Here is a 20,247-nt window from a genome sequence, read left to right as displayed (position 1 = left end):
CAGATACTATAATTGTGGGTCAATGTCAGTACCTTAAAAAATGTATGCAATACCAGCATAAATTATAGGCTGTATAGATTTGATCTCTCTTGATTTCTTACTATCCTTGGTTTAATACTGGTGAGTGAGACTGTGGCAATTGTAGTTGGAGGATAGATATGAAGCATTGGTACATAAAACAGGATGTTGCATGCTTTCCTGCTCCTGTTGGTGCCTTTTATATATATATATGTTACAAGCAAGAATGACTTTCATGAAGTTATTGATAGTAAACAAACCTTGTTCTTGGAATGTGTAAACAAAGACATAATTCTGATTCTGACCTGCCATACTGGAGTTTACTGACAGTATTCTAGGAAGTGCCAGTAGATTCCTGCTAATTTAGGGTGCTGATTTCTGTTAATTCAAAGGCTCAGTGGCTTCTGCTTAGCTGGGAAAGAGTTGGAAGTTATACTCTGCCTGTGTAATCTAGAATACCTAAAACTGCTGCTGTCCTGGACTGTTTCTTGTCAGCAGAGTAAACTTGAAATGTATCTGGGAGCCGGTAATACTGTCAGCAGGTCTCTTGGTTTTCGACTTGTTTTGGAACCAGATAAGAAAATGTTTATTGTTGAGAAAGTGTTACTAAAGAAATAGAGTAAAATTTTACCAGATGTACTTAGAATCAGCATAACCTCTCTGTGCAGAAGGCTCAAGGCCATGAGGCAGTTTCAGGTCTACATGAAGGTTGAAAGCAATACACCAGTTTCTAGGCTTTGTATGGCTTTAAGTCACTTTTCTCCCATCTGAAGGGCTGTCATTTGAACTTAGCAAAGCTGCTAAAAAATACATTTGAGTATAAAAAAGAGCAAGGCATTTTTCTCTGGAAGAAGTAATAAATTCTGGAGGTTTTTCAGTTCACTAGTTTTATTACTCTTTCAAGCACATTGCAAAGCCAGTCTTTTTTCTTCCCTTTTTAAGAAACGGTCCTGAGCTGAAAGGTGTGTGTGAGAGCTGAATATGTATTTTAAATAAGATTTTCAGTTTATTTAATAGATGCGGGATTAGTGTATTCGTCTAAAAATTGGAAATAGCAATCATGTAAGTCACTCATAGACCTGTAACCTTTATTAGCAGCAAATTTGGTAGGGTGTTACTGTAAGCATTCAGGGTACATTTTCCAGTTACACAGTCGTCTTTATAACTCTAGAAACCTTTACTATAAACTAAGCACAACTGAAAAGACTTTCCCAGTGCCATCAGAAAAGAGTTGTTTGCCATGTTTTGAAAATATTTTATACCTTTTTGGCTTAAAAAAACCCAAACCAAATTGATTGAAGCAAACTTGTGTAAAGAATGCATCTGGATACTGGCCATATGCTAGTTGGAGTTTCAACATTGCAAGCTTTTAAAGTGGCTCACTGTGTTAGCATTACCATTGCAGATATGAGTTTAGACTTTGAGTTTAATGAAACTTAATACTTAATAAGTTTAACTGAGTGGTTACTTTTTTTCTTTTCATCCAGGTTGCTGATAGGTATTGCTAATAATGAATCTTCTTTGCCTAAGGTTATTCTTGTATACAGCTAGAAGATGTTTTATGCAAATTTTCAGAGAAAATTCTGAATAGGTTTTTTTATGCTTTTAAAACACATTAAAATTTAGTTAGGTTTTATTTCTATTTTTATTTTCATCAATTTATTAATGGTTAAGAGCTTATGTACAGAATTCTGGAGTTTCAACATCCTGTAAGGTTTCACCTACTCCACGTATCAATATAAAAGACTGTGTAACTTGTCAGAATATTTCACAGAATTTTATAAACATTTGCATAAAGTTCTGTCTGGTGGCTCTCTATTGTTTTAAATTATATCCTAGGAACTTCCCTTTTAAGAAGTTGAATTAAATAGTAGAATGAATACACAGCATGAATGTGACAAAGACTGTAAAATGCAGCAATAGCCTTTGACTTTGTCAGGAGAAAAGGCTCGAAGAGAAAAGGCTCAAAGACGTGAATTTATCATGAGCTGGAAGTGATCAGTTTATACCACACTCAGGTTTGTTTGTCTTTCCTCTTGATCTGAATATTTCCATTGCAGTCAAATCCCTCGTTCATTCTTGAATTATGGTTCAAAGGTCTATCTATCTTCTTCATGTCTACAGAGCAAAGCTTTTTTTTTAAAGAAAAGTTTTGTTTTCCTGTTATGATTACCATAGACTTCCTTTTGAGTTCTGCATTGCTGTATTTATTCAGCTTAAAACTTTAATAACTTCTGTTGCTTAAGTTAGGTTTTTCCATAGGCCTCTTCTTTCTCTCTTTTTTTTTTTTTTTTTTTTTTTTCCTACTGGTTCATCAGCCTTTAACCTGCATAGTTTCTCCTTATTCATTCCACACTGGTTTGTTTTTTTCTTTTCTTAATGTTTCATATGGTTTGCTTAGCAGCACTTCAGTACCTGCACACATCATATTCCTCCTTTTCTACAGGGGTATAATCTCTAAATGAACTTCAGTTTCTAGCTCTTCCCTGTACAAATGGAGTTTAAAATCTGTTTCTTGTAAAATGCTTAGCATGTTGAAGTTTAACTGTGTAATAGACATAATAGTGAGATTGTGTTTATGAGACGCTGACTGAAATAGTACACGAACTTAAACAGAACCACAGAATTTAAAAATTTCAATTTTAAAAATGCAGAAAATAATTTTTCCTTGAAAAATGACTGTTTCTAAATTTCATATGCTATATATTTTATTTGCGTCCTCAAGCAAAACCATACATAGTATGAAAAAGAGAACTAGAAAACACCCTGCTTGTCAACTGATATATTGTTAAGAGATGTGTGAAAGGATAAACTGAAAGCATCCTCCATGTTCTATGTTACTGCTTTACAAACAGACACTTGACTATTTCGATATTTTTGTAGGTTTGTTCTTCTGCAGTTCCTAAATACACTCATTGCTAAATTTCCCTACTGGGAAAAGAGTTATGTTCAAATACTTGTGCACTCAGTATTATAATCTGAAATCGGAAAGATAATTAACCTAATCTGCAATGTAAACTTACAATTTCTTTCAGTTTGTTTAGTAACTACTGGATTTATCAGGAGAAAAAATAAATAGATAGATAGATAGATAGAAAATATATAGAAAAAGTTTAAAACATGTTGTTTTTTTTCTTTTCTTTTTAAATCAAGCTTGTAGTTGTACATTATTCTAAAATGTGAAATTTGTGGAGCAGTCCTAAAAAAATTTCCTGGAAACACAGTTAAGTGGAGATTAGCATAAGACATCTAAAATAATCTTTAAAATTGCCTACTCTTGAAATATCTTCAACTCCCAGCATTTCTACTGTCAAAAGATAGAGGAAGTACTAATGTTCAAAGACTTATTTTCAATATCCATGCCTCAAGACTACTGTCAGCTAGAAACACTTTACACAGAAACTACCTTTCCGTTATAGAAAATGCTTAGAAGATTCTATCTCTCAGTTCCAGTTTATGTCTTGGATTCTTTCAGATGACATAAACGCTATGCCCTTTGCTCAGCAATTGCTAAATCAAACACAAGTTTTTCAATGCACAGAGAAATCCTCTTTCAGTTAGGATCAAAATCTGGCACATTTCTTTGTTCCATCTTTTGGTTTGTTGAAACTGAATGATGCAAAAACCAAGGCAGTAAATCCAGTGAGTGTATTCTTCAGATAATTAGAGCAAATATTAGCTTCATCTACTAAAACAGTGTTGGAAACTCTCCACAGTATCTGAACTTTGACATTGCTGTTCTGACTATCTAGTTCCAGTAGGTTAGTATTCTGCATTACCACACACAGAGCTTATTTTTGATGCTTTAAGTTGAAGGATTGCACAGGCAATCTTTCTTTCACCCTAAGTGAAGGAGGCATCTCATGCCACTGGAATCTGTGCAACTGGATCATAGTTCTCTTCAAGTACCTAACCTGTTTGTAAAAGAGTTGAACATGGACCTTTTATGAGTGGTGGGGCAGATGTAGTCTCTTAAAGGCAATCCCACTTTGGGGCAAAAAACACACACAGATGTTTATCCTCAGACCCACTTGAAATACTTTTGAGAGGGAGGTAGTGTTTCATAACGATAAATCAGTTCTTACCTATTAGGCTGGCACCTCTATGTTACTTGACACTGAGGGAGATAATGGTGTAAATGAAAGGCTGGAACGCAAGTGTCTTCCCCCACCTTTGCTTTTTGCCAGTATGTTGTGTGAGTCGTTGAGTGATTTCTTTCACTGTTGCATCATACTTCAGCAGTTTTCTGTGATTTCTTCAGTTACCTAGAATTCCTTGGAGTCCCTTCTTGCTCCATAGATAGTTATTACTTGACACTTCTTTGATGCTTCTTCCAACTGATCGTGTTCACTTGTTCTTGGAGAAAGTACCCATCGCACAGTCTCTGCAAAGAACTACATTCTTCAAGAAGACCACATTACAATCTTTCCTCCTTCTTGTCGAGCTGCACTCGTGTAACAAAATATGCAGGCTACAGTACTTTCATGGTGACTTTTAGAGTACTGAACTAGATGCATATTTTTTATACTTATATATAAATATATGTATAGGTGGGTTTTTTTATTTACAAGTTCTAGCTAGAGTAGCATTTCAAAAATATTAAATGTGTCAGAGCACATTTTACATTTGAGATGGAAACAAAGAGAAAAGAAAGAAGAGCTACTTGCTTCAGCATGTAGTTCACATTGCAATTTTTGCTCTTTTTTTTGCCTTGAAATGTAAAAATACGTATCAGTGATAGTAAAAAAATATTTGATTGCATATAGTCTTGATAAAAAGCCACAATTACTTCTACATTCCTTTTTCATCTTCTGATTTTATGCAATGAATGTCATATATATCAAGAACATAAAAATTATGTTTTTATTTTTCTCTCTTAGCACTGTATTTGCCATAAAATTCTGTAGAAAATAAAGTTTGGGGGTTTTGTTGTATTACATTTGGTTTTCAGAAATAAAAGCACAAACAGAAATCAGTGTAGAATCTGTTCCCAAATGAGTTAAATATTTAAAGGTTTGCTCAATGTTAACCATGATGGCCTTGAGTGGCCCAATCTGTGCATTCAGAACTTAATAACTTTGTGAACCAAAGATTGTCAGGCTTCCAAGATTAGAAGAAATGAAAGAAACCTAGAAACTAACCATCTAACTAATTAGGATAGGACAGGATGAGAGTAATTGGTTAAAAAGGGAGGCAATACGTGTGTAAACTTCCCCAGATTGAAAAATATTTAAGCTGAGGATGCAGGTAGCAGTCCCCTTAGTGGAAAGCAATTTATGAGTTTGCTTTAGTGTGACATGTATGATTACCTACATATAAGACGTGTTTTATATGTGCTGCTGCACAGAACATAAATTTTGGTAAAAGTTCCTTTAACATCCTGTTTGTCAGGAAGAATTTAGTCTCTTAGATAAGACCATGAATGAGGTAAGACCTGCTGTTCAGCTGATGTGACAATGTCCTCTTGCACCAAGAATGCTCCTGCACTAAAGGGACTCTTCTTAAGGATAAGAGGAGGTGGGTGTTTTGGAAGTGGCAGGTTACAAAGGATGAGGAAAGCTGTTTTAAAATATTGCCAATAGTGGTTGACTGGCATATTAAGCAACAGAATGAGGAAAAATCTTGCGAGTACTTCTGTGTTAGAAGCCAAAAAACTTAGATGTGGAGCTAGACTGCATGGCATCAGATGACAATCCTGACACACTAGGTGTCTCAATGACCTGGAGGAAGGAGGGTACTCTTTAGGGTACAGTGGTGCCTGGGTACTAGCTTTGCAGCAATGACAGAGTAGGATTACCTGGTGAGAGAGCTGTTATCATGGAAGGTTTTAACTATCCACATAAAGCCTGCATCTTTATCTTGCCAAGAAAAGATGTAGAGATACAAATTTTGTGTGGAATAAATTCCCTTTCTAGAACAATCAGTCTTAGAAACCAAATGGAAAAATACTGTTCTGGAATTTGAGTGGCATACAGAACTTAGTTCAGAAAGCGTTAGAGAGGAAGCCTCGCCATAATGTTTACCTCAGTATGATGAGAAGCACTGAACTGTGCAGCTTGGCAGGAACCTCTGGAAGCTGTCTTATCCAACCTGCTTATCTTATCTTATCCTGCTGCTTAAAGCAATGGCAGTGTAGGAAGCTTTATTAGGATCTTTCAAGTTTTGACAAAGAATGGTGGAGATGGGAGACCAAGGACAGATATTTCAGAACCTTTCTGGGCAACTGTTCCAGGGTCTGACCAGCCTAATGAGCAACTTATTATATCTAGGTGAATGTATTCTGACTTGTCTCCATTGGCTCTCCTACCACCCACTGCACTCCTCTGGAAAAGTCACTCTTTTGTGACACCCTTGCGTTAGGTAGACAACAATAAAACCTTCCCTTCTCATGGGGCTGAATAAACCCAGATCTTTCATCCTGTCATCATAAATCATGTGCCCATCTTGGTACCCCTTTACTAGACTTAATCTAGTCAGCCTGTGTCTTTCTTGAAGGTGCCTGAAACAAGACACAGCCACACATGCAGAAGTGCTGAATAGAATCAATTTTGTAAACCAACTGACTATACTCATGCCTGCACAGTTAGTATGTTAGCCTTTGCCACAAAGGCATGTCGCTACCTTAATTTCGACTTGTTGCTCTTAAGGAGCAACTTTTTCTACTTTTTCTGCAAAGCTGCTCTCTAGCCAGTTGGTCTAGAATGTCCTGTTGAGAGGGGTTACTCTGGCATGGTTTTGCCTTTGGTGAATTTCATGAAGTTCATGTCGGCCCATCTTTTCAGCCTGTGAGGTCTCTCTGAACAGTGGTCCAGCCCTCTATTGAGCATGTCAGTTGCTCCCCTCTGTAAACCTGCCGAGAGGCACTCTAACCTGTCTTTGAGGTTGTTAAATATGTTAAACTGTACTGGTTGTCATATGGATCCATGAGAGATGCTTTTAATTGCTAGCTGCCAGGTGGCTCCACAGTACAGATCATGACCCTTTGAGCCTTAGCAGTCCAGCCAATTTTCCAGCCACCTTACCTACTTTTCAGTTCAGGTCTTAACTATTTGGCAATTGGAGACCATCTCAAATGCTTTGCCAAATTCAAGGTATACACCACTGGCTGTTCTCCATTTATTCTTACAGCCATTCATCTCCTTACAGAGGGAAACAGGTTGGCAAAGCAAGATTTGTCCTTGGTAAATCCATGCTAGCTGTTTCCAATCATCTTCTCCTCCATTAGGTGGCTAGACATGATTTCCAGGATGAATTCGTTTGTACCTTTCCTCAAAAGAAGTGAGGGCTGTATTTCCCCAGGTCTCATCCTTTGTGAAGATAGGTTCATGTGATGTTTGTGGTTTGGTTGTTGTTTTTTCTTTTAATTAGATTTACATAGTAGCGGAAGAGAGTGGACCAAATCAATTGAACTGGAATATTCACTTTCCAGAAAGGGAAACACTTAAAAATGAAGCAACTAAAAAAACTGCCAACACTAGAAGACTAGACACTAGAACAAACATTAGAACAAGCATTACAGAAAGCCTGTGAACAGTTGGAGACTGATAAGAAAGGTATTGTAGCTGAAACCCTGCTGAAATATGTGCTGCCATTTAAGAAAGGAAATAAAAAAAAAACCCCAAAACAAAACAACACACACCCCTTACAAAAAAAAAAAAAAAGAAAAAAAAAAAAAACCCAACCAAAAAACTAGTCCCCACCCCAAAATGCTCTTAAAAAGCTCTTTGTGAGGACTCAATGGGGAATTTGGTTTTGTGGCCCTCACAGAGAAAAGGTCAGCGTTGAACGTAAACTTGCATTGATGCAAACAGGTAGGCCAATAAACAATGGCAGGACAAATGCAAGTGGAAAGAGAAGGCTAAAAAAAGCCCCTGGAGAGTGTTTTTCAAAGAAGCTTTAGCTGTGATAGTCAATTTTTCCTTAAGTTAAGTGAAAAGGAAGCTAGTTAGGAAATTTGTAGTTTTGCTGAATGATAACAGTGCAAAAAGATACACCAGGTTTACAAGAACAGCTCAGTGAATGTTTGCATCAATCTTTGCATCATGGTGAAGATGGTTAAGAAGATGCCAACAACTCATTTACTCTTTATAGCAGATAGATCAAAGATGTTAGATCTGTTTGAAATAACTGTACAGCAGTTAATGAGGTCAAGTAGATAAGTTATTTGTTAATATCTTCCCATGCTTGAGAAGTTTGTCATTAGGAAAAAGGGGGAGAGAGAGTGAAAGAGAAAAAAAAAAGAAAAAGAAAACACGCAAAAAACTAAACGCACTGAGCATGGATCAACACAGTTTTGTTGGGAAAGCATCAGTAATGCTCCTGTAAAGGGAAATCCTGCTTCATTAGCCTGATGAAATTGCAGAAGGGTGACAGTAACTAAGTGGTAACAGTAATCTGATCTGTATTTTCCAAATTGCCTTTTACAAGCCTCCACATGAAAGGTTCTAAAGAAATTCCATTCCTGTGGGGTTGGAGGAAATGTCATTTTAGCAACAGGGAACCAGTTAAAGCAGAGGAAACAAGGAGTAGTGCTTACGTGCCACTTTCAGGATGGGAAGTTGAGATCAGACTGTGGCAACTGTTGGGCTTGCCCTCTGTCCTGAGTAGCATCTGCTTTTGCCTCTGCTGGAGACAGAGCGCTGGTGATACATGGACCCAGCATGGGTCTAACCCAGTGGGGCCTTTCTAGCATTCATGTAAGCCAGTCGTTGACTTGTATGGGTTGGATCTTGTATTACACATTACAATTTCTTGTTAGGCTTGCCTGAAATATTTCCAGCTTAGATATATTGTAACTTCAGTTGGAGACCATTTCACAGACAATGTATTTGGAAGTGCTTCAGGTATTCAGACTATAAACCTACCCCTTTACCTATTTCATATCATTTATTTACTTCTGCATGTCCTTCATCACCCTAAAAAACTCTTTATGTAAAGGTTAACCCTGTTCAAAATCTTGTACAATTATCATTGTATGCTTGTCACTTTGTGTGTAGGAAGGCAGTATGATTATTCAAATGTTTTTGAAGTTAAAAAATAACATATTCAGAAGATAGAGGTTCAACAGGAAGCATAATTACATAAACAGAGAATGTTTTTTTCAAGGAAGCATTTTGCTGGTTTTGGTGGAAAAAGTGAACATGCTATGAGGAGTTAAGACAGTGTGGGGGTAATGGCCAGTGTAGGCTGTGTTGCAGAAATTGGTGATGACTGAGCATGGAGAATGAAAGAATTGCAAAGAAAGTCAATCTGTGAAGGCAGCTGAGTGATCCTGAAAATAGCTAGAGTCTTATGTGTCATGCAAAGCAAGTTACTTTAACTTTCCATGTTTCTCATTTTCTTTGTAGTTCATGTGTTACAGCTGAGTCAGAGACACATTAAACATATAATGTGTTTTAAAATACTGTGTACACTGAAAGACTTTTTTTTTAAACACTTTCTTAAGTTAGCAGATATTACTTGTACTTTAGCTCGGAGGGAATTTGTAAAACATAAATTTCCTGTGAAGCAGTTAGGTGCTGCTATTTAGAGTACAGCAGAAATAACTGCGAGGAAATTAGCAATACAACCTTCAGAATAGAGCTAGAATAATGTGTATTTTTATAGAATGTGAGGTTATATTTTAAGCAAAATCTGCATATTAAATGACTGTCCTCTGTTCTGTAGGATCCTAGGCTGAAATAGGTGGGGATCTTATTTCTAAAATAGAATGCAACTATATAATTAAAGATTGTCAGAGAACATAAATGAACCATTTAAATTAATGTCTTTAATTCTAGCGTTTCCCAGTTTGACTTTGAATCTCTAGCACTGATACCCTGGCAGCTTTTATTTGTATGTAATTTTAATAAAATGAAAAACAGTAATTCAGGTATTTTGGTGTACAGACCTTTGCTGATTGATATTACAGAATGAACTGTAGTGGTAATATAGTAGTAGATCAGGGCTGGAAAAGGGGAGGAGAGGTTTTCTTAGTAAGTTTCTCTAATACTCGCTGAAAAAAGAAGAATGGTAAGATATATCTGCATAAGGTTGGCTGGTAGTTTCCCCCGAGACTGAATACTTATTCCCCTCTCAACAGGATTCCACCTCCTACTGGTTTCCTTTTCATGTCAGGCATTTCCTTACCTAAAAAAGACTCGCTGAAACTTCTCAGTGTATGTTCCAACCAATAATATACCTGAATTTTGTAAATTCAGATTTATATATTTTAACCAGCAAGTGTGCGAAGTGTCATCAAGTTAGAACCAATTCCTGGGTCTTAACAACTTTTTCCTCACTAATTTTGATTGAAATTTTTTAATGTTTTTAGTGGTGTCTGTGAGATAGTTCTGTAGTTTAGATTTTTATTTCCTCTTTTGTAGACTGAATCTTGAAAAAGAATTGGATCAGATGAAAGTACACCAGTCTGTGGGTAAGTTCACAATACAGGAGTTTAACTATGTTTACAACAAAAAATACAGAATTTCATATGTGTATATGTAGCCTCTTAGAAATATCTTTCTCTTGAATGTGTGTTTTTTAAGCATAAGGCCATGTTCTTATTTCAAAGTATGATTAACCTAAAGTTCTCCATGTGTGTGTAAAATCAACAACAACTTATACACTAATATATGTTTGCAACTTTTTTATATATACTATATATAAAATTAATTATGTTTAAAGGATCTATGTATATGTTTATAAATGTATGTGTAAAACCTAATGTAAAACCTAATGTTCAAAAACCTGTGTTTTTGAAGCTTTCTTCAGAATCTGACTGTTTTTTGAAATATTGAAATCCAGTGATACAGAAATTTCATGGTCATTCAGACTTCTTTTTTCATACTAGTCTCACAAATTATGTGAATTTGTAAGTTAATCAAAATGATGGAACTGCTATAAGAATTGTTCATCAATATCTTCTTTTATATCTTTACAATCTTTACAATAGTTGGTGGTTCTGTGTAGATGGGTCTTTGTCAGTCAGATAGGTAGTATATTACCATTGCCTCTCCATCACTTCTCTGATTCTCTGTATTATTTGCTGTTCCTGAATGGTCTGGGAGAAGTATTCAGGAGTGCATAGTTACAGTCCAACTGAGTGTCACATCTGTGGTGAATTTTTTATGCACAATATAGTAAAAAGGAAGAGAGTACTGGAAGAAGTACTCTGAATGTTCTTGGCAATAAAACCTTACCATTCTTTACGCCAGTTTTATGCTAGTGTTTTGTTTTGTTTTGGTTTGTTTTGGTTTGGTTTGGTTTGGTTTGGTTTGGTTTGGTTTGGTTTGGTTTGGTTTGGTTTGGTTTGGGGGGAGTGATAATACTGGCCACTTGAATGAAAAAATATGGGGTTTTTTTTTCCTTTGTTTTAAATTTGGTTTATAGTTATCTATAAAACTTAGTGGAAATATCCGGTTGGTGAAAACTGAAACTGTTTTCTTTCATATTACTTATTATGTGTTACTTTCATAGCTTCAGATAGAAACCTAGTGAAGGTTTCAAGTACTGACTTTAAAAATAATTTCTTTGCTTTTGCCAATTTAGTCAGTCTTTGCACAGAGATTAGTGGAAAGGCAACCAGTGGTGAGGAGTTGAGGGCCTGCTGAGCAATAACCACATGTTTCCAAAAAACAGTCAGATCCCCTGAAACTGTCAGTTCTTGACAGGTTTAGTGCTTTAACAATTAGTCTTTTATTCCTTCTTTTTTCATTATCTTTTCAGATTAAAGCATATCCTCTTTCAAAAGCTTGTGGGTAGATACACACTTCTAGCTTGGTTATTGGTATGATCATAGAATCACAGAACAGTTTGGGTTGGAAGGGACCTTAAAGATCAACCAGTTCCAACCCCCTGCCACGGGCAGGGACACCTTCCACTAGACCAAGTTGCTCAAAGCCCTGTCCAACCTGGCCTTGAACACTGCCAGGGATGGGGCAGCCACAGCTTCTCGGGGCACCTGTTCCAATGTGCCAATGTCTCACCACCCTCATAGAGAAGAATTTCTTCCTAATTTCTAGTCTAAATCTCCCCTCTGTCAGTTTAAAGCCATTCCCCCTTGTCCTGTCACTACATGCCTTTATAAAATGTCCCTCTCCAGGTTTCTTGTAGGCCCCTTTAGGCACTGGAAGCTGCCCTAAGGTCTCCCTGGAGCCTTCTTCAGGCTGAACAAGCCCAACTCTCTCAGCCTGTCTTCACAAGAGAGGATCTCCAGCCTTCTGGTCGTTCTCAATGATGATTAGCTGTTGTTATACTGGGACTGAGAAAAAGGGTTAAACTTCTAGTGAAACGTGTTAGGCAAATTTTATTTACCTTTTCCAGTATTTGTTGTTATAAGAATCATTTAGATGGATAGGAATATTTCTGTAAGATTCAAATTCAAGTCCAAAGATATGTATTAAGCAACACTTTCATTAGCATATGAGACTGGGCTGATTCCAGCTATTTCCAAACTTTTACCAATTGAAGTATAAAAAATACTTGCTCACCTAGGCTACAAAAAGTAATTTCCTTGTTCTTGCCCTTGCAAATCTTCAAGTATTGTCATGTAGTGGACACTTCTATCAATTGATTGCCTTTTTCTAGAAGACTACACCATAACAACTGAAGCTGGATGTCCATTATTTGAGCATATGTAAGCATATGTAAGCAATCTTTGCTCATATGCTAAGAAAGTGTGTACGTCCTCTGCCCTAAAGTGAGTATTAAATGCCTTCCTTTTCCCAAATATAAGTCAGGTCTGTTATTCGTAATTTGCTGAGATTCAAACATGATACAGTCTAAATACATTTTGTTCACAGTCTTATTATGTTTTCTTTTCTAAAAGTAAACCTGATACGAATTTACTCAGCTTATCAATGATGTTGGAATTCACTTTCATCTAAGCAGGTACCTGTTTCCATCATCAAGGATGATGTTTTCTGTTTCCTGACATCAACGGATAAATTCTGAAAAAAAGTGGCTTAGCTTCCCTCTATAAAAAAAGACAGGCTCTATCCTCTTGCTTGATTAGATATCAGTTGTGTTTCTCAGGAGGAAGTACTGGTTAGCTTTGTTGGTCTGCTTTATCATTTTTCAAACCCTGCTGGTCAAAGATGGAGGAGGTCAGAGGAAGAGGAAATTCTACTTCTGCCATTCCCAATTTCTTTCCATTCTGCTTCGATTGCCCAAGGTGTCTCTTTTGCATTGCCAATTATTTTCTAGTAGTTATCAAATCCAAATTCAATATTCATCCTATCCATGTCATTATTTGTGTGTGAATGTAAAGAATGTGTTGGCAGGTACTCATACCATTTTCTCCAAAAGCAGGAAAGTGGAACCATCTAATCCAATCCAGAAGAGCAAGTGCGTTATTAGAAGCAGCTAAACTGTTGGTCCCCTATTCCTTCATGGAGGCAGTCTGAAGGCTTCTTTCATTATAAGACTTCTGAATCTACGATTTTCCCAGCCTAATTGTGAGAATGGTGTTCCCTTCTTAGGGTCTTCACCCAGGTTTTTCCCACTGGCTGTTTTAGACTTAGCACATCTTTGCGAGCAAGGAGGCAGTAACACTTTGGCTTTCTGCACTACAGCATCTCCTGTCTGTCAGGGAATCCTTCACCTGGTACATACCAGAGGCAAAAATGGCATTCTTTTGATGGTTCATGTAGGTACTCTATGAGTGACTAATGCACAGCTCTGGGGTTGTTTTTTGAAACTGATGTTTTTTTCTCTGTGTAAGAAGGCTTTATGCAAATATGAATAGTGAACTGTAGTATCATAGTTCAAGGACTATTTTGGCACCATCATCAGATTTGGTGACTATTAATTAGGAATTAAATGTTAAGTTCTAAAGCTGGCAGTTAACTATGTTTTCTCAGTGTGACCTAAGTATATTTCTGTAAGACCTCAGTAATTTGATGGCTGAAGACAGTCACATTTATGACTTGTGGGTCTGTTCATTGAGGGAGAACTTGGGATTTCTTCATATAGTGGAGTGTAGATGGGTAAAGCATACATCTTCCTGAGTAGACTAATATGATGAATCTCTCTGCTATCCTAGACAGACAGACAGTTATAGACAGTAGTATTTTATTGCCTCCTTAACCAATTCCTGTGAACAATTATATAACAATTAGAAGGGAGGAGGGCAAAAGGGGGCTGAATAGGCCATTTATTTTCTGCTCAGTAGAAAGGATATGCGTCAGTGACCTTTGGATTTTCTTTCATTTATGTTGCTTGTGACTTCTGTGGTAATACTGAACATGTATAGTCTTTTCTATCTATTTTTCAGTAGTTTTCTTTATTTTCTGCACATAATATGTTTATTTATAGAGTTTTAAATTGTATTTTGATATATCCACATAATAAACATAACACCTTATGTGCTTTGATCAGTTACTTGGACTATGGGAAATAATTTTTCTTTTCAGTGGGGTACAGTAAATGCTGATATAAACGCTATAGCAGACATTCAAATGAGTGAATATTTAGAAAAAGATGAAAAGCATGTTCGTATTATCTTTGTGTGTTACTTAAAGAATGTTGTAAATGTATGCAGTACCACTGTGCTGGGGGACTGTAGTCTGAAATAACATGGGAACTAACATATTAATATCAAGGTAAAGGTACATATTCCCCAGATGCATAGTTTTACCTTTTTCAGCTTTTATTATCTTTAGAATAGTGTTCCATTTATTTCATGAATACAGAAGTATTAATTGGCCATGACATGTTCCAAAGACAAAAGAAAGGTCTAATTCACTCTAACAAACTTGTTAGTCACTGTTTATATCAAGAGGATTGTGAATCTACAGAGAGTAACACTGTTTTCTTCTACACTTGCTTTGTTTATAAATCAAAAGTTTTTAAGTGACCTGTAGTGTCTGCTTGTAGCTTGAAATGATACTTCTAAAGCAGCCCTCCACCATGTAGCACAGATATTTGTCTGCTATGATTAATTCTCTAAGTTAATTGAGGCAAGAGGGGTGAGAAATGAAATGTGAATATTGTGGCTTTTGCAGTGTTGGAGGAATTTTTTGTTCTTTGACATGCTATTTCATATTCCAAGAAAAAGTTCTGAGGTATGTAATTGCTCATTTCTGTGAGCAGTGGGCAATTTACAAAAGTTAAGCTCTTGATGCAGATCTAAACAGAATGCATTTTACTTTGATTTACTGTACCTATTTGTACTTCTAAACTTTTCTGTAGCATTCTTCTCTATGAATAGATCTAATTTTTAACTTGTTGGCTGTCTCCTAGAGCGATACTCAGAGTCATGTTCACTCTCATTAGTTGTATCAATTTCTAATTGTTATGAATTCACAGTATTAAAATAGAATGATTTGTGTGATTTGTCTGGTAAAGTACATGATCTTTCACTTAACAAAAAAGGGGATTTAAAGTTTTCATCCATCCTAATTCTGTTAGTTTGCTTTGTTCACCAATCACTCTGATCCTCCTAGCAGGGGACAAGACCTAGAGAACAGAACTGGTAGTGACTGTGTAGATAAAAAGGCAATGAATTTTGCTTTTAAGGCATAGAGAGAATAGTCTATAAAGGGATAAAAATTGGAATGAAAGTACAGCGTTTTTAACCTGCAGATCTATTGTACCTTTGAAAAGCTTGTACTCTGTAAAAAACATACTGTGATGCTACAAAGATTTATAATTATGTGACAGAACACTTTGAAAAGAGGTCACTCTTCAGAAACTGACCAAAGGCCTGTAAAGAAAATAGATGACATTATAAATAATTGCAGAAGTAAAGAATGCATTTCCTTAAAATTTCTAGCTATTTTTTAGTGAAATATTATGTGTCACAATTACGTATTCTCTGATAGACAAGTATTATTACTTTCTCATAGAGCCACTTTTTAAACTTAGTGAAGATGATGAGGTCAAGAACAGTACTCCAAAGAAGAATATGAAGGAAGTTTCACGTCAAATGTTGCAGAAGGTAAGACACCAACCCCAGCAAACAGATCTAAATTTTAATATAAGAATCATATATGTAATATCATATATAGTACTCATTAATTTAGGTCATAATTTCCTTTCCTAATTCAAAAAAATATGGATTTCCAAAATTGTGTCAGAAGTGAATTCTAGTGAAGTCACTATGAATGTATCATGTAAGATAAACATGGTTAATGTCAGAGAAAATGGAAAGAATGTTTAGAGGTGTAATGTTAAAAAGTAACAAATATTCTAAATTGGAAGTAACATATGCTTAGCATTTTACCACTTTTAAGTTCAGAAACCTTTGGTTTTTTTGCTGAATATTTAACTTTATATATTATCAGGTGTTAATCTCCATAGAGCTCTTGCTACAGAATGAAATTGATGCATAATGGTGATAAATCCACCTTTTGTTGTATTTAAATTTTAGCACAACATTGCATATGCAAATATTTTGTGGGTTTATCACTCTTTTCATGAGATAGTACTGTATGCATTTAGTATTCTTTGGCTTTGCAAATATGATGAGTATTTAATCTTTACTGCTCAACATTCTACATGTTTTACCTCATAGAGAAACGATGTTCTTAACTAGTTGCTATTTGTATTGATATTTGTAATATACACAAGTAGTTTAGTACGTTAACAGGTGTTCACTTAAGAGGGCTCCCTTGTATTTTACCATATGTTTTGTTTGCTGCAAAGAAAAGACATCCTTCAAACAGTATCATGCCTTTTGTTTGTCATTTTGCAAAACAATATTTATTTAATTACTTGTAAATCCTTAAAAGCATGCTTAAATTGAATAAACACAGATCTATAACTTTGAGTGTCAGTTCAGGTATGTCTGTTTATTTTTTATTTGTGAATTAACTTGTAGGAAGTGTGGTAATTTACAGCAGATGATGTGATTGCATATACTTGTAACACTTGCCATATGGTCAGGCAATGAAGGCTGTCATCTCGTTATTACTGAATGACAAACATCATGTTAAAATAATAACACACAGAATAGGAAGCGCTCACATTCATTTATCTTAAGGTAGAGTGAGTAATTGAAATAATATGAATGCTACCATCTGAAATGTCACATAGTTTATGCTTGCTTATCATCTACGTTTCAGAACTATAATTTTGTTTGCCAGGTACTCCATAATTTTTTTCTCTATGGATATACAGAGTTATCATGGTACCTCAGGGATAGGTGTAGAAACTATTCATTGTTTGTTTCCTTCTGGCTGTCATACATGACTGTAAGTGCTAGTGAGTGCAGAAGGTTGAAGTTGGCCATGTGCATTCTACCATAGCTCCTTGAAAAATAGTCTTTTCTACCCACGTCCAGAAAAACCTACAGCACCTGGTACTTTCTCTAGTGAGACTGGGGATGGAGGTTGTACAAAACCAATGAAAAATATTTCTCAAAAATGACTAAGTGGTTACTAAGCACAAAACTTAGATGTGCTTTGCAAGCTTCTGGAGAAATCTCACAGACTAGAAGTTTGGTTTAATATCTGCTAAAATTAGAATTGCCCCTTATTTCTGGAAATTGTGGGGTTTGGTTGTAACTTTAAGCAAATATTCCAGAAGAACACTGAGAATCAGTTTATTGTTAGTGGCCTTGAATATACATAAACCTCAAAAGCCATTACAAAGTATATACATCATATATAGGTAGAATACACTTCTTTCTTTAAAACTATGTATGAGAAGCTTGTGAAGTGGCGTCATTGGAATAGGATAGATTTCCCCTTTCTGTAAACAGAAAATACATTTCAGCCTTCATATTCTTTAGGTGATGAGCTTCTGATATCTCTTGCTATGATTTGTTTGGGTTTCTTTGGAAGATCAAAATAATATTTCATTTGTGTATTTACAACACTAGAAAGAACTTGTTGATTTACACAGAATCAGAGGATTGTTAGAGTTGGAAAAGACCTCTGGAAATCATCTAGTCCAACCCCCCTACCAAGGCAGAGATTTAGATAGCTAGTGCAAAATTGTCTGTATTTCAAAATAGTTTTCCTTCAGAAAATGCTTTTTAAAATTCAATTAGTATGTATAACCAAATCAGTAATGAGCTCAAGATGCATCAGGAAGGTTCATTAGCATACTTAAACTTCTGTGTCACTTTGCCTGGAATTTTAACTTCTTTTACCATCTGCCCTTTGTTCAACAGCTGTATTATTGCAGCTAAAATGCTTTCATCTGCAGTACGTTAGAATTATTTTTAAATTAAGGGCTATAGATTGCTTTTGTCCTTGTGCTTAATGTAATATTATTGTCATATAATAAATACATTTGAAACTTTTTTTTCCTGATGGATAGGATGAAATATTCTGAATGATAACATTGCTTTTGTTATGTACAGCAACTAGAAAGAAGATTCAAAGCTATTGAAGGGGAATTAAAGAAACAGAAAGAAGTAAATAAAGACTTATTGAAGGAGAAAAATTATTTGGAAGCATCTTTAAAAGTGCAAAAGGATGATGCAGACACAAGAGAAAATGAGCTGGAAAGACTACTTAAGAGGATTTGTGAAATAAAAAAAGACAAAACAGAACTTCAGTTAGTGATTGATGAGCAGGAAAAAGAAGTTGCCTCTTTGAAGAGGCAAGTGGCAGAAGCTAACAGGTTGAGAAATGAAAATGAAGATTTGCTGAGTCAAGTGCAGGAGCTGAAGTGTTTACTGGATGAAGCCAAAGCAGTGGCAACCTTTGGGCAATGTAATTGCAAGATAACAGGCACCAAGGTTAAATTAAAAACAGCCAAGAAAAAGAGCTCTTTGGGACATCATGGAGCTTTTCTCAAACAGTCCATCAAGGTTATGAGTAATGTATTTGAGAACTTCAGTAAGGACGGCTGGGAGGATGTGAGTGAAAGCAGGTACAGCTCTCATTAACTTAGCCCTGTAGAGGGGACACTGTGCATATGTAAAGCACTAGCAAATGGAGATTGAATTTCAACTACTGTTGATTTGGTATTCAAAAAAAATACTGTCAGATCCTTTGAAATATCTTGGGAGGTCTTGTTCTGAGCTTATTGACTGAAATTTGCATGCAAAATTAGCCACAACTGCATGAGTATTTGAATAGGTGCCAGGAAGCCCAAAAGAAGGCAATGCTTGATTTCTTCCAGTGATGCTATTTTCATGCAGTCATGAGGCTTGAAATTGACAGTTTGGCAGGTTGATTTAATTTGCTGGCCCTTTGCATATTCACCACTGACAGCTAAGGATTCCCAGGCAAGCCTACTAAGTCGGTTTAGTTATCTTGTGACATGCCGACCCGGGAGGAGAAACATTTTTTCCCCTTAATTTAGTTAGATAAATTTTGAATGACCCATTTCAGCTTGCTAGCAGATGTCTACAAGCTGTTTAACATCCTTTAAATTAAGAACCATCCACACTAATTATTTCATGTATGTTTTATGCACAGTCATTGTACTAACTTTAATTGAATGATGGTTAAAAATCAGTTCTTTAAGGGTAATTGTTACTGCATAGAGTCCTAGTCATGAGTCACAAGTCCCTCAGAAAATTGCACTGGCAAGCTTCATAAGTGTTTCGAATTTTTTGCTTCTGCTTTTATGTGTTCACACATACTTGAGGAGGCAGCAGTAAGCCACTGGGTGAATGGGTATCACACCTTGAATTTCAATACTTTGTCCTAAAAGACATACAAAGAAATTCCTCCAGCCTGTATTTACCCAAAATAAAGAGAAGGTAAGAAAAGAGTAAAGAAGACAGTATCATCTTCTTAGGCTTTATGTTGGTTTTTGATATCTTACAGAGCAAATCAGCCGTGGCAAATGAAGCCCTTCTGCTGCTTCTCCCCATGCAATATAGGGGGCTCCTGAACACAGGATCTAGACAGAGAAAACAAACTAAGAACCATGTAATTTGTCAGTCTCTATCATTAATGTGAAGCTTGTTTGGTTTTCTGTTTAATTTAATATTGCAGATCTGATTTTACAGAAAACACACGTGTTTTTCTGTTGCAATCAGTGAGCTTTTTATTTAATTTACTGTGTTTTGCTTTTTAAGAACAAAATTGAGCAAACAAATTGTTATTGCAATTTGAATTTGAGTGAAGTGAAAAGTAATTGTATGGCTTCGGTTTTCATGGTTAGCTATAAATACTGCTTTCAGTACAGGTACCAGAACTCATGTCGTAGTATAGTGAGCATTTTTGAAGGTTATGTTTCAAGGTGTCATTCTCAACAAGTTAGGGAGATACCTTCATTTACTTCCTTCTTCTATTTATTAATAAGTACTGTTCTTTATCAGTAATAGCTGCCTCTGAGTTTCTA

At 35.9% G+C, this 20,247-nt stretch overlaps 1 protein-coding gene across 2 annotated transcripts in view; it reads left to right on the top strand.

The window, feature by feature from the left end:
- The window catches only part of CNTLN (centlein), a 196,153-nt gene that overhangs the window by 114,739 nt on the left and 61,167 nt on the right, over positions 1-20,247 (top strand). For both annotated transcript variants that reach the window (XM_030512317.1, XM_030512316.1), the window contains 3 exons: positions 10,383-10,432; positions 15,846-15,937; positions 18,308-18,822. In XM_030512317.1, coding sequence (XP_030368177.1) covers positions 10,383-10,432; positions 15,846-15,937; positions 18,308-18,822 — 657 coding nt within the window. The remainder of the gene's footprint in view (positions 1-10,382; positions 10,433-15,845; positions 15,938-18,307; positions 18,823-20,247) is intronic.

Source organism: Strigops habroptila, chromosome Z (assembly GCF_004027225.2).
Source record: "Strigops habroptila isolate Jane chromosome Z, bStrHab1.2.pri, whole genome shotgun sequence".
NCBI classification, from domain to species: domain Eukaryota; kingdom Metazoa; phylum Chordata; class Aves; order Psittaciformes; family Psittacidae; genus Strigops; species Strigops habroptila.
The sequence above is the reverse complement of the archived record's forward strand: the minus strand, read 5'-3'. Positions and strand labels throughout refer to the sequence as shown.